General features: G+C 31.8%; 1 protein-coding gene across 1 annotated transcript in view; it reads left to right on the top strand.

Annotated features, from left to right (window-relative positions):
* LOC106709339 overlaps positions 1-15928 on the top strand; it is a 138036-nt gene that overhangs the window by 102621 nt on the left and 19487 nt on the right. The window contains exons 4-5 of the mRNA XM_045678452.1: positions 7375-7472; positions 14470-14630. Of these exons, the coding sequence (XP_045534408.1) occupies positions 7375-7472; positions 14470-14630 (259 nt within the window). The remainder of the gene's footprint in view (positions 1-7374; positions 7473-14469; positions 14631-15928) is intronic.

Raw genomic sequence — 15928 nt, 5'->3', positions numbered from 1 at the left:
CATTGAAAATATTAGAATTCTTTTAGATTATTTTGTTTATACAATTTTAAATATTGAATTGCTTATCAATAATTACTTAAACCTAACATTATCTACACTAAAAAAACACCTTAAATATAATACAATCAAATTTTAATAAGTTGCAAACTTACATAACTAGTACACAGTACTCGTAGTACTGTTTGCTTATGTGCAAATATTTTGTGTGAAATTATTTACTTGTAAAATTTCTTTGTAGCATTATTATATATGATCATGTTTTGTTTTATTCGTTCAAATTTGAATCAATAGAATATTTAGCATTTACTCCAGATAATGTTATAGTAACACGTGTTTTTGATACCTACTAGAATACAATGAAAGCTACGAAAAAAAGTCATATCTGTGAGCAGATCCATCGACACCGCATTTCGTGTTCTTTTATTCTCACGTACAATAGCTCTTTGCTCTCCTTTGATGTGCGCTTCCACTATCGGGCTAATTCTTCTGAAAACTTCAAAGCCATAATATTTCTAACTGGGGCATGATTGTGAAAGCCTCATTGTTGTCACTTTGAAATGTTAGTTGTTTCACTGTTATTGTTAACACGTGATAATTGACGTGACATCATTAAGGCTTGAACTTTTTTCCAATCGGATGTTGATATCTCAGGTGAACTGTTACTTGGGTATCTGACTAATTTTTTAATAACACTGAACCAATTGGTGATGTTTTTCACCTAGTCTGACAATTTATAGAAGATGAAGGAGTGCCAGTAATAAAGTAACCATTAACCTCTTTTATATACATCAAGGATACGAATGTTGTCATAATCTTGTCGTCGTTGGTGTTCTTTAAAATGGTATATATGTATGTATATATATGTATATATAAGTTAGTCCTTGGTCCTTCAAAATGGTATATATGTGTATATATAAGTTGGAAGAAAACATAGCTAAAATGTTCAAAAATGCAACCATGCAACTATAAAAAATCGTCATACTAGTTATGATTGTTCTAACCACTAACAGAACTATATTTTGGTGGTGGATAAATTAATATTACCATTCGCAAAAGTTTCAAACCACGAAGTCAAATGAAACACGCAAACCTTTCCCTAACTTTGATAACTTAGACTTAATCCTTACGAAGTCTAACAAGAATTCCATTAAAGTTGGACGATACGCTTAAGTAATAGTTAAACACGCAAAGTGACGGTTCCGATGCAAAAGTCGTAAGACAAAAAATTAGATTTTTCAGGAGAGCCATTTTAGTACCCATATTTCGGAACAGTTGCATTCGCCATGATCTCGGGTTGTCAACCCAGGAGCACAAACAGTTCCCCAAAAGCATCCCGTTTCTTACGAACAGTATATTAGTAAAAACCACGAAAGTTTGAAGTTATAAAACGGAAAGATTTTTTGTACTAAAAGCGAGTTGTCACATTATGCGTAGAACTCGGTTCGGCTACAGTTTGAATGTGAATTGCAAATTAGCTGCACTAAGCAGTAAATTAGCTATCAAGGAATTGGACTGCAATCTTTAATAATACTCTTTGCAAAAAGCCATTTTATGTTTTAAAATTAATATCGCGTGCGGAACAATTGAATTCGAAATGGATTTTCTAACCGCGTCGCTATAATTTGATAAGCGAAATTGTTTTTTTTTACATCTTACATGAGACATTTATAACGAATTTATCAGCAGTAAATAAACTCTATTTAACTAAAGTAAAGGTGATATTTATTGACATTTATATTTTAACAATTCATTTTAATTGTCAATTGCAATTGTTAAAATGAACAATTGTTTTTTTATTTAACTCTTCGTTAAAATTCTGTCCATAATACATATTTAATATAAGGCTTTAACACACTTGATTAATGTTATAGCCTGTATCATTAACTTCGCTATAAATCATTAAATATGGGGACAATACACTACAATATTAACACGTGGGGACCTTGGTTTTTAAGAATAACGGCACATCACACTCGCATGACTTTGTACTTGAGAATGACAATTATTACGTAACTTTATAACATTAATTTTTGTTAATTAATGATTCAACGCGTGTTTTATTTGACCTCGACTGCTCAATGATTTATTGATGTAACATTAAAATGTGTATTACATACATGTTCATACAAAAAATTAGGACATCAGTATAACAATGTTTATTTATATACACATATTAACTCTTATTGCTATTATAAATTATACATGACTAAAAACTAATTTACAGAGGGCGGCCCTATCGCAGTTAGCGATCTCTTCCAGGTAACCCAGTGGGACAGGAGAGACTAACATACTCGTAGATAGCGGGGTATATATAATACATGAATATCAAGAAATGTCAAAAATAAATAAAATAAGAGCAAGGACAATTTCTAATTAATATACCAGTTAAATACGAATATTTTAAACAGATGTTTATTTGTGTAGATATAGAATGTTCAAAAGAAAAATATATATAATGCCTGACTGCTATAAGGTAATGTTTCATTCGTTTCTTACTTTCGATTGACACTTACTCAGCCAACCCAATTCCAAAAGGGCACAGTCAGTCGAGCTTGTCAGTTTTGTTATTTCACTATACTTCTAATGCCATCATAAGTACATATATGTTACGTTACAAGGAGTTATCAATAAACATATCATCGTAGTTTAGAAAGGAGAAATTAAGGAAATCAGTAATTTGTGCATAACTACTTACGATATTGATGTAATAAACATCCTGTATTATACACGACTAGCAAGTGCATGCGACTTTGTCCACGCGGAATTAAAAAAAAATAGTAATAAATATAGCTTATGTCATCCGAGGATAGTTTAGCTTTACAACAGTTAAAGAATTTTTCAAATTGGTTATGTAGTTTCGGAGCCAATTCAATGTAAACAAACAATCAAATCTATATATCTATATATATAAAAGAAAGTTGTGTTAGTTACACCATTTATAACTCAAGAACGGCTGAATCGATTTGACTGAAAATTGGTGGGCAGGTAGCTTAGAACCAGGAATAGGACATAGGATAATTTTTACCCCGTTTTTTTTTTCTCTTACGCGCGGACGGAGTCGCGGGTAAAAGCTAGTTTATAATATTTTTTTACACTATTAGTATGGATGAAAAAATGATCACTGATAATAATAAGATTTTGTACGGAGAAACATCTTAATTAAGATGTTTTGACCGACGCAATATTCGTTTGGAGAAAAAAAATTGCTATCCGATAGAATAAATGACAGAAAGGCATACATATTATGTACAACTCAATTTACAGATTATCTTTTTTTACAATTCACAATTTACTATGTATAAAATGTAAATTGAATAGTCAATTTACATTTTATACATAGAATATAGATTTTTTTTAAAAATCGTAATCGAATTATGTAATTGCAAATTGTAGAATTTCACCACATTTTCTTATGTATTCATATTTGAAATGTTTATCTTGATTTCTTATGAATTCGATTGACTTATATCTCTGTTTTTAGGAGAATATAATGATTTTGTACATGTATTTTGGCAGTGGGAACTCATTTAGTCCTAATTTTATCTTATGTAATTCATGTACTTTGCCCATATTTACATACAAAAATTATGTATAATTGACATGACGCAGTAGTGATTTATATGTCCTTTAAATTATAAATTGATGTATTAAATCAATTCTGGCCATATTCCGTAATAAGCCATAGCTGTGGTTGAAAGTCCATGAGCCAGTGAGGCAAAGGACTCGCATTAAATTTGCCATTTATTACTTTTACCAAAGGCCGATTGTAAATTAAGATATTTATGATTATGTAGACTACCCACATGGCGTTCTTTAGTTAAGGGAATGCGAGGGTCGTAAACTGTATACTTAAGTTATTACAGAGTAGTGTTGAATGTTCGTAAATACTCGTGATATAATCAGTACCTCCAGTAAGTTATTATTAATAAAATTATTGTATGTAACCTATAAATAACCTTTTTATAGTCCTGACCACATTTCGAAATATTAATTGAAGCGTATAATATAGAAATTACTGCTCTATTTATCTAGATTAATGAAATATTCAATTGTGACGTTTAACTTTTATATCAACGGTTATTTTATGTATTACCGTACTAAAATACTAAAAAAAATGTTTACGAATAATAAGACTATAGGTACATAATAATAGAGTAATAATTATATAGTTTTTGTAAATAACTAGCTGTCGTCCGCGACTCCGTCCGCGCGCAGTTAAAAAAAACTTAATAGGGGTATGAAAAATAGATGTTGGCCGATTCTCAGACCTTCTGAATATGCATATAAAATTTCATAGAAATCAGTCAAGCCGTTACGGAGGAGTATGGTAACTAACATTGTGACACGAGAATTTTATATATAAGATTTTAAATTGTTCCCACAACTACGTAATATTGAAATGTCATAAGCAAAGATTAGTTAAGCCGAACTTCTTTTTAACATGACATGTGATAATATTTAAAGCCGGAGTAAATATTTTGTATTACATAACGAGGACTAAAAGTTCATAAATCACAAGTAAGTGGGCTACGTAATCTATAAATACCAAATTATCCTCGATAAATACACTTAAAGTAATTAGGTTTTCACCTATAAGATATATGATAGAAAGGCAACAACTAATTGGTTCTTACGGAATTGACTATGAAATTTTGTAAGGATAATACACTTTTCTAACGTTTTAAACTGTTTCTTAATGTTACAGAACCATCTTTGACTAATAAAAAATCATTTAAAATAAAAAGCAATAAAAAATAACTCTTTTTAACAGAACAAAAATAAAACATATCAAGATATATTACAATAAAATGTTATTAAACTACATATTTGATATAATAAGCGAAAGATTTCCTCGTTCACATCTATTTCGAATTAATAGGTAAACATGTTTCTAGTAAATGGGATCATCAAGATGCGACAGGGCCGTAATTAGCGCTGCCTGGTTTAACATTGCATAACCTTCGCAAGTCCCACTCAATACGCGCTATAAGTATGGCATTCGGCGCCTTTTACACCCACTATTTGATTATTTCCCAGCAAGTTTATAAATCTTTAATTTGTTTATTGTTATCGACAGACATTACACAGTAGACTTCTTACTAAGGTATTAAGTTGATTTGAAGAAAAAGGAATAATTTTGTGTGGAAATTGAGCTTATTTTTAATTCTGTACATTTAATTATTTTTAATTTAATCGGCAATTTTGTCACTCATTACTCAATCATGGAGCAAAAGACATTTAACTGGAAGGTCGCCAAGACTCGGTGCGTCAAACTATGAAATGTAATCTTAATTAAACTTCATATTTTAGCTTTTTGCAAAAATATATAAATAGTTTCATGGCCGATTCGGCCCTGTCGTGTCATGGTCTTATGAAATATTTCTTGTTTCGCTGAAATGCGATTGTTGTGAAGCTACGAAATCAAATAGAATATAATGTTGTTAAACATAAAAGCAAATATTATTAGTATTTATTGACTCAAACATAATTCATACATCAGTGTACTAGGAAATGAGAGCCCATTAATATTTGATTGTTTGCTTAACAGAGTAAGATAAACAAGCGATTTGCACGCACAATTTGCGTGCGTCAACCCGTATGTCAATTGTTTTATTGCATATAAACTTAGACTGGAGGAACACTACTGGCTGGAATTTATGAGATAAAATAAAATAAACTTAGGGAATATTGTTGCTCTTTTGACATACTCGTACTTGTTATAGCGAAATACCTTCACAAACCATACTTTTTGTTTAATTGTGTCATGGATACCTAATAATAAAACATAACTGTCACTAATATGTTTGAAATACTAGAGTAGTCTATCATTTTAGTATATTTTATCGTTTGCTTATTTACAATTTTCATTATAACTAATCTTGAGTTTCTGAGACTAAAATCCTAGTTTAAAACATGTTGTTATCTTTGTTTTGTCAAAGATAATGACAGGCATGACGATTTGTTTTATACAGAATCTCAGAAACCAAGGGTAAGTCAGCTATGAATTATATCATTTTGAAGACGACATTAAACAATAAATATTTGCTATACATATTTATTAATAGCAACATTAGACACGGTTTGAAAAGGAAAATACAAAAGTTTTGCCACGATTTATGCTTTTTTGATTTATGATTTATGTTTTTTGACATTAACCCTGTGATTTTTTGTACATTTTCAAAAGCCGCTTTTATTCGCGATGATAGGATTACAACATGATATAAGCGACAAGCGTTGAAATTGTAGATTTATTTTTACTGTATGACAGAAATAGGAAATAGTGTACTGAGACCTTCACTAATACACTCCTCTTTATTGATATCTAGGACGATTTAAGGTAAAACCAAGATATATATAAGATCGCATAGTAAAAAACATAGTTATCAACTTGCAAATGACTTGGTGTTGAAAACTCTGTTTATCGTTTAACGATAATTATATGAGTTAGAATTGCCTTCTAAACACTAAATGCTTTAACAGCTGTCAGCTTTTAAACTTAATTACATACCTCTCTAAGTTACATGAAAGCTTTATCGTTTATTGACGTCATGACAAGTCCACTGATTTATAAGTCAACATTTATAAACGTATTGCATCTATTGCGGTTCTAAGACCATAGAGGACATCTATTAGGTGATAATGATGCGTAAATAATGGGCAAGAATAAAATCGCTCTAAGCTTATAGTTCGGGCGCAAACAATTTGGCATCGCGCCAACAGACCTGTCCCCGCGGGTCGCGTTGCATTGTGCGGACACAATTTATGGTGCGCCGGTAATTCCCCGGATCCGACGAGCGTTCGGATTCACGCGATACGGCACTTTAGTTTAACACACCTACATTGTATATCACAGGTAATCCTGTTGGAGATAATACAGTTAGTGAGAGGACCGGATGAGTTGAAAGCAGCCATGAATAATTTATACGTGGTGTGGTGCAACATACTCGGCAAAGTTTATTAAATTGTAAAATTGGATTACTTATTATATACATTTTCATTTATTAAGTACATATCTATGATATTTAGGAAAATGTTAACTGTATAAGCGCCAATAACCTAATGATTAAGAGTAAGGATTAACGATCATGTGGTCGAGGGTTCAAATCCCGCCATTCGACTATACAAGCCTAAGCCAAGATATATTAGTAAATTCACCAAAAAATCTACAAATATTTTTTTAAAGAAAAGGCGATGCACTAAACAAGGATTTTTTTCCTTTCTCTATTTCATATAGTAATCTAGCAAATTTATGATCTGCAACGAGGATTTATTGCAATAAGGCAATGAATTCCAGAAAATCCTTTACTTCACGCGAGTATCGCAGAGTTCCAAGACTAATAAATGTATAAATTACCATGTTTTCATTGTTTACAGGTGACATCGAGGACTGCATCGTGACGCCGGCATACCAGGGCCAGTTCACGCCATTGCCAGAGGCGTTATGTGATTGCATCATGGACCTCACGTCCCAGGTATGAACAACAAACGACAACATACCAAAGATCGCAAAAGAATTTAAATAACTTTTATAGTAAGTTCCTTAAAGGCCGGCAACGCATCTGCGATTCCTCTGACGTTGCGGATGTCCATGGACGTCGGATCAAATAATTCTCGGTCCGTTGCTCGTTTGCCCCCTTCTCCTATAAAAAAAAATATACGAGTATTTCTTTGATTCTTCAATTTTTTTTTAACTTAGTTAATAGTTTTTCGCATCCTCTACTGTTTTTAATTTTATATTTACCTTAATGGTCTATAAATTTTATAGCTCCTCCAGAAATGTTCCACGTCGTTTAGTAGACTTCATTCTTCTTTTATAGTTTGCACTAATTTATTCCTAAGGTTGCACATAAATATACGAGTATCTTTCTTTACAAAGTATTCAGTAGCCCTTGTATATTTATAACATCCGTTAGTCTCGTTACATGGACGTTATCTTGATATACTATGTCAGGAAGTGAAATTCTCCAGTACTTTCTTACATTGTGTAACGTTTTTATTCACTTGAATTATATTTCATTGTACTACTGTATGACATGTGCTGACATGTGACAAGCATTTTTTTTAAATGCCTGTCCTATGCTCCGTTACACTTTATCAAGTTGATACTTATTATGTAAGTAACGTTGCTATTGTAAAGTATTTCTTAGCGCTTGCTTGTAATTTTAATAAGACACTAATTTTGTTGTATCTTTAAAAAAAATAATCTTACCTAACTATTTCATTGCTACATATTAAATCCATAAACTTCTAAGTCATCGCAAGCTTTTGTTTTTAGTCAATGAAAAAAGATTAACTAAATTTTCTTCCACGTTTCACATGGTATTGATGGATTGCCAGTATTTGAAACATTATAACATGAAATAATAATTATTTAGAAGTGGTTTGAACCAAACATTCCCATAAAAGATGGTCATTTTCAAATGTTTTATTAAATAACAATGCAGCCAAAATCAAAGTATAATAGAATGAAGTTCATTTAGCGTTTCCGTTCTGAAAATAAATCTGTTTTATTTTTATTTGGATGATAAAAAGTAAATAAATAGGAGTTAACGCCGCTCTGGCTCACTGCCAACAGCACTACAAAAATACGGAAGGATTTTGGTAATTTTTCACGGACTGTCCATTTGGGAATTTTTCAACGAGATATATGAGCTTAATTTATTTGTAATACAAAACATTGACGAATGATCATATCCTCTTCACTCTTAATGACTAACTGCAGCACTCAGAATTGTTAATTAAGCGTTATGAAAGTCCCTTAGTAAAGGTTTCTCATAACAAATCTACAGCAAGGGAGACACGGCGAAATAAACCATAATCATACATACTCAATATAAATTCAAATCAAACAAATAATCGGACTGCCTTAAAAATTTAATACCACTTTATAGTGATGAATAATACTGAATAACAAATAGCAGAACAATTTTAAGAAAGCAGACCTTTCACCAAAATTTTCGGCACGATTTTTTTTCACTAACGTAAGTAAACGAAGCAAAGAAATAGATTTGATTATCTTAATTAAGTTATATTTTAATCTGAATCATCTGAATCATTTGAGCAAAATAATTTAAATTCTGATGTTTTTAAGATTGTGTTTTTTTTTCAACTTTTTACTTGAACAGACGAAAAATAAGAACTCACCTAAATAGCAATAACTCACCTCTTATTGTTTATGTATAATTGTAAATCCATAAAATTCTCAGTAAAATTTCGCTAAGGGAAAAACCAAGTAGCAAATTAAGTGTAGGTAGAAATCGTGACACTAGAGACTTTAGTTACAATTAAACGATCGGACCTCGTAAAGTCAACTACCGGTCTTGCACTGACCTCAGCTGTAATAAACCTTTCCACGGTATCGATTTTATTGCAATTATCTTTATTTACTTATTAACACGACTTGATAATTTATGTGTTATATAGAACTCGTTTAGAATTTCTAATAACTTCAGACAAAGGTTAGACTAGACTTGGGGGAAATTGGAACTAAATAGGGTTGTGTCGTAATTTTTAATTATATCGGATCACGTTACTTGGTTACTTACTATTAATGAAGGCCAAATTCATATTACAATATTTCGTGTAACACTTGCATTTTTCTCCTAGATTGTGTGTTTCTCGTGTGAACAGAAAACTAAGTTATTAAATAAAATTATAATTAAACTGTAAAACTAACGTTTTTAATATATCGCATCCTTTTGATACCACCATGTTAATTAATACGACATACATACCCACTTGTCTTGTAAATCAGGCTAAGTTTCCGAAAGCTTTGATAAAAAAAAATAACAAATGTTAGTCTTAAACAGCATTTTATGCTGTCCATATTATTTCATAACATTACTTAGGAGAATTTAAAGATCCATTAGGTAATTGTCCATTTGACAGCAACATATCCTTAAGTCTAATTATTTGTTTGGAGTGGGATTAACTTAGCATTAAAAAGCTCACAGATAGATGGCGTTGCTCCATACAGAACCTATAAGGCAACTGAATTATCACACATCTTACAAATATCTGAGAAGATATGAATTTTGATAAAATTCAAAAACAAGGGCGGAAATAAGATACATTATCAAGAAACAACTTTATTTTTGCATGCTAACGACCCAAATCCTACTAATACCGGAATGATGACTCTTGGCAATGAAATGTTAAAAAATAAAAATACATACCGGTTTGGACTTTGCGAACCTGTCTCGGCGCATATTTGTTTTGATTGGTGCAAGTTAATGGCGAAAAACGAGTTCAAATAAAATTAGAAGATGGTGTTAATTACTATGATGTTCCGAGAATTTAAAATACTTGTGAAATTGAATAGTTTTAGTGCCTAAGTAAAATATTTATTTAAAAATTTAGAAAATTTACTTAAAAACTAGAGGTCCAAATAAACCGCTGATTTCCATTGCTACCGACTTACATTAAAGTGATTTCTATTAAATCTCGAAGACAGCAGTTTTATTCTTCAAATATGAATTCCGCCAAACTGAAACTCTACTATTTCTTACTATAGAGACTTAACTCTCCACTTTTTAAATCGCTTACTGCGATTACTTAAACCTCAATATGTGTTGTCAGGTCAAGAAATTCTTAACATTGTGGTCGTTTTATCGAATAATCCCGCCATAACGATGTTCTGAGGTCACTTTTATTTCCATTTATAATAATTTATATATAGCTTTTTGTTCAAATATACATTTTGATGTTGCGGTCAAATCGTGACCACATACTTTGCTCTACACAAATTGTAAACACATCACAACAATTCGATAAAGTTTATTTTCATTAAAGCAATCGTGATGTTATGAAAAACTTTGATGGTCAAGGAAAATCCGCTACAAGGTGCCCGCTTCAATAAAATAATTAAGAGATTAGATAACACATATTATTTTTAGTAATCAAAGAGTAAGCATGGTCGAGCATCAGTGGACTTCATCCAATTTTACTTGATTATTGTAAAACATTTTGACTATATTAGCTATTGATTCTGCGATCGATATTCGACCTATTCTAAGATAACTTGAACCAATCTCCAAATTAATATACTTAACTTCCATCAGTTTCTAATCCAAACTGTTTTCAGTCAATTCAAATAAACAACAATAAAAGCCGTTTAAGAAATACCTCGACAATTGAGTAACTATAATTACAAACGATTTCAATTATTTATTGTAACAAATCGATCTAATAATCGCATACCAGAGGCGTGCACTCGTAAATCCGATGACAGGCGTTGCGAAACTGCGCCCAAACGAGCCGCGAGACCGTTGTCACAATAGAATGCCGCCCGGACGGGACCGGCTCCAAATACCAAATGTGGGCAGGAATTTTAAGTAGTAACAAAAGCGACACGCTTGTATAATGCGATCATTGCACAAAGTGGTTATGATTAGATGTAACATTAAACAACTGATATAAACTTACTTGTATATCGTAAGATCGTCTGTAACATCCAAGACATAATTTTTATCAAGGCCAAATTATGAAGTAAGTCGCTGTGATTTACAATAACGATATTTACACAGACGAAAAATCGTATTTAATGGACAAGGTATTTTTTAACATTTGGTGGTGTGATCTGATCAGAAATCTTAGAAAATACATTTTAAGTAATAGCAATAATTTTGTCAGATTTCCAAAGTGAAATTATGTTATTACAAACAATATAGGAATATTGTTTGTCTTTTTTATAACTGACAAACAATATAGGAATATTGTTTGTCAGTTATAAAAAAATTGTTACATATTAATTTATTGAATAAAAATACTATAGACAATATTCCACAGAGTACAAATATCAAATCTTGTGCTGTAAGATAACAGGTTGAAGGTAAATAATAACCGGTTTCTCACCCCGCAGCGGTAGGTATCTTGCCAAATTTATAACTGGAACAACTCTATTAATCATAGTATTACAGTTTTGGTACAATCAGCTTTTAAAAGGTCGATCGACTCGCGTCCATTGCGTAAGCCTTTGTTCCGGTTTTGATCTGTATGGGATAAATGAGACATATTTACACATTCACTTAGTTCAGATTACAAAATAGTCGCTCTAGACTATACTCGATAAAAATAGAATACCGTTTACGACCAGTCTGCTTCGGGTGTTCTAGAAAAGGAGATGTGGATGTGCTACTAGGGTGTGTCAGGTATGTTGGTGTATTAATGAATTAACCATTGGTTTCTGAGACCAATATCTCTACAAAAACATATCGTCGACCATGTCCTTTGACAAAACAGAGATAAAAATGTGTTTTAAACGGAGATTTTGGTCAGAAACCCACGGTAAGACATAAACTAGTTAAATTTATCTTAAATTAAATGCACCAATTCTAAAAGTCAATGGTAATTCATAAAATACAGAAAATTAATCTTCAAATTCGACCTATTACATACTAATATTCATTAATTTACATAAAAAATATAAATGCTTTTCTTTTGTTTGTTTTAAAATGAATCTTTTTCTATGGATATCCAAGTATTTTTTACATAAAATTCAGAGCATATTTCCATGGCACGAGTCGGGTTCCCACCGATCAGGTATTTGTTATTGCTACGCACCTTTCCCTCGGAATGCAAGTGCTCTGTTGTCTTTATGAGGTAGATAAATTATCAGAACGAGTAGTACTTATCGTTTATTCAAATCGTAACTCCTCGTTGACACGACCTGTTGCAAGACTGTTAATGTATTGGCTGTTATACAATCTTTTAGAAATTTACAATACTATTTGTTTGCTCTACTAAAAACTGATGTAATGTAATATACGAAACGAATGTCACCACATTCTACAAAATCAGTCTCTGGACCAGTTGAATAGTTATGGATCTTTTCAATAATCTACAATCAAGAAAACAAAACCTTTTTATAGATTATTTTAACTTTTGTGATCCTTTTGTGATCTTTAAAAAACAACTTGATTAACATTTTAAAGAAGCGCATGTAAAATAAAACATGTAAATTAAATTCAATTAAAACATCAAAACGTTTGTTTTCACAGTTGTAAAATAAAAACAGAAAAGGTTCAATTACATGAATGTCATTATCAACCCTAGCTTAAAATATCATGGAAATCAATTTTGGAGGACACTTGAATATTTATGTTTTATTAATACTCATTATAGCTCTATATAAGCTCCTCCTTATTTCTGACAGTGTTGCAAGCTTTGAAATTCTAATTAATTTAAATTCATTTATCTTAATTAATAATTACAAACCAGTCCTTTTTAGATTTTTCAACGACAAAACACTTGATGTCAAAATTAAATTTCTCCAAAACGATTAAGTTTTCGTATCTTAATGGAAGGAAAACATCGTGGGAGTTTTAATATGTCTGTAATAACTGTAACAATACACTTGATAAAGGCCGTGTTTGCGAAACAATGAGACCGTAACAAGATCACAGTCACAGCATTATGCTGATTTATTCCGTCCTTAGCATAGAATTTATCACTAAGCCCGTACCGATTAAATTGTGACTGTCATTGGCAATAAAAGTGCTATTTATATCAGGGTATTAAACAAGCTAAGTCGCGATTTCACTATTTTATTGAACACGAAAAGCAAATACTTAAGTGAATTGAATTGTGATAAAATGTAAAATGTACGAGTATCATAAGTTTCCAAAAATATTTGGTATATTTTATAAGTAAGTTCCAACATCTCACTAATATTATAAATGCGAATGTACGAAAGTCTGCATGGATCTCGCCGAAATTTGGCACAGATGTAGAACATAGTCTGGAAAAGCATAGGCTACCAATTAAGTTTTTTTTTATTTCACACGGAGTCGAGGGCTACAGGTAGTCAGTTAGTAGTAATATTACAAAATCTTAAGACTAGATCCTGTGTCCTTGTAGTTTTTAACCATCAATAAAGATCGATATTTCATGTAATACTAATAAAATAGTTGTTTTAAACATGTAAATTTATAGAATCTAAGAATTAACCGCTATTTCGTGATGTTTTTTTTTTTATTTACAGTATGTACAGATAAAAGAAATATTACAGCAACTCCTAAATATACAAAACATTTTAATTGACGTCATAGAAGGCTATTTATAAAACATCCGGATCTTTCAAGGAGATCCGCAAACGTTCATCGGATAAGATTTGAAATGATCGATGTCAAGATAAAAATTGTGAATGATAGCTGCAAGGTTGCAAACGACAATTCTGTAATTTACATACTAAAACATAATTTACATACGCGCATACAAACGCAATAAGTTCATTGAAAAATATTTATCACCAGTGTTTCAAATATCATCCATACAAATTCGTACGTAAAATAAAAACTAGTAAACTTAAACATAATACACACGTAAGTTAAAGAGGTACACAGAAATTACAGTTTCACCATTCACAATCCTATGACACTTTTTCTATTGTCACCACATAGTCTTTATTGAAACTGTCATTTTCCTCGATAAAACCTAATATCAATAATATTGTTTGTTGTTATGTTGTAGGGTCAATCAGCAACGTTGGAGAGCATCCGCACGTCGTTGTCGGTGAAGTTCCCGTCCATGCAGACGCCGGACGCGGGCGTGGTTTACGACACACTGGCGCAACTCATGCAGGAGCGCAAGATCTATCAGACATCCAGGGGATTCTTCATCGTCACGCCCGAGTAAGTTTCCTTTTCACTAAGGAAAATGAGACCAGGTGACCGCATATTTTCAGTACTGGTTCAGTTTTTTCAACACTTAAACCTTCCAAGAAACCTTCCAGAACTATTTCATATTTATGTGATGTGTTTATATAATTTTACTTGTCAAGTTACACAAATCTTCGCTTATGAATGTGTTGTGGGGTAGATTTTGTCAATAGTATGTCTTCTTATGTGTATAGATTTTCATTAGGATGCAAGACATTGATTTTGTTGTTTCCAATATATGCACCGTTAGTTGCAATTCGTTTGCTCAAGGCATATGCGACCTCAGTGAAATATTGCCGATACTCGTATACGAAGAGCTCAACATATTGAATTCTCTACGTACCGTAAGAAATGCTAAAGATAAATAATTCCACACATGAACTTGGTCACGGAGATAGAGTGTATTCGCCGAATATAAAGGACTCTATAATTTCCTGGTTTTTCCAAAGCTGATGTTGACTAAGAATTATTCGTAAGATTGTTACAATACGTACCGTTACTTGCCTGTTTGTTATCAAGTTAATTTATGCCAGTATTTTGTCAGTATAAGTTAAAAATAAAACTATATAGATTAGACAATGAGACTGCTTTTCCCAACAAATTTACCACATCTTTTTTAAAATAAGGGGACAAAGGTGTGGCGGGAATACCGAAATGATCATCGACGCCCATGGACATCCGCAACACCAGAGGCAATGTAGATGCGGTTCCGGCCTTTTAAAAAGAAATACGCTTCTTTGTAAACATCACTACCAATATAATACCAACGAGTGGGTCGTAATCGAGTGCGAGTGTCGAAAGTTATTCGATCGCTAAAATAAAATGACAAGCATATTTTTAAACACCGTTGGCATTTAATAAAAAAATGACATACTTCTTAGACATGACATTGACATTTTTGAGACCCACAAATTTTCCATGTCTTTATTAGTAGGTATAGCATATTTTATACCCGGAATCATTGTCACGTACAATGACAACACCAAAAAAGTAGCTTTTAATGTAGGCATACGTACAAAACCTTCAAAGGTCACAGTTACATGTATTCTCGTTTAAAATGACTCACTCCATATCAAGACGTCACCTACTACGGAGAACAAAACACTACGCATTTGTATTTCAATGGACACGCCATTATGCGCGCCAAACTTGACATTGTCGCTGTCAAAATGTGTTTACAATATGGCCGACCAATTTTAATAAGCCACGTTTAATTAAATTGATTCTTATCTTATTGTAGTGAACGTATTTTTAGTAAAGCAAAAAAAAAA

Source organism: Papilio machaon, chromosome 6 (genome assembly GCF_912999745.1).
Source record: "Papilio machaon chromosome 6, ilPapMach1.1, whole genome shotgun sequence".
Classification (NCBI taxonomy): domain Eukaryota; kingdom Metazoa; phylum Arthropoda; class Insecta; order Lepidoptera; family Papilionidae; genus Papilio; species Papilio machaon.
The sequence above is the reverse complement of the archived record's forward strand: the minus strand, read 5'-3'. Positions and strand labels throughout refer to the sequence as shown.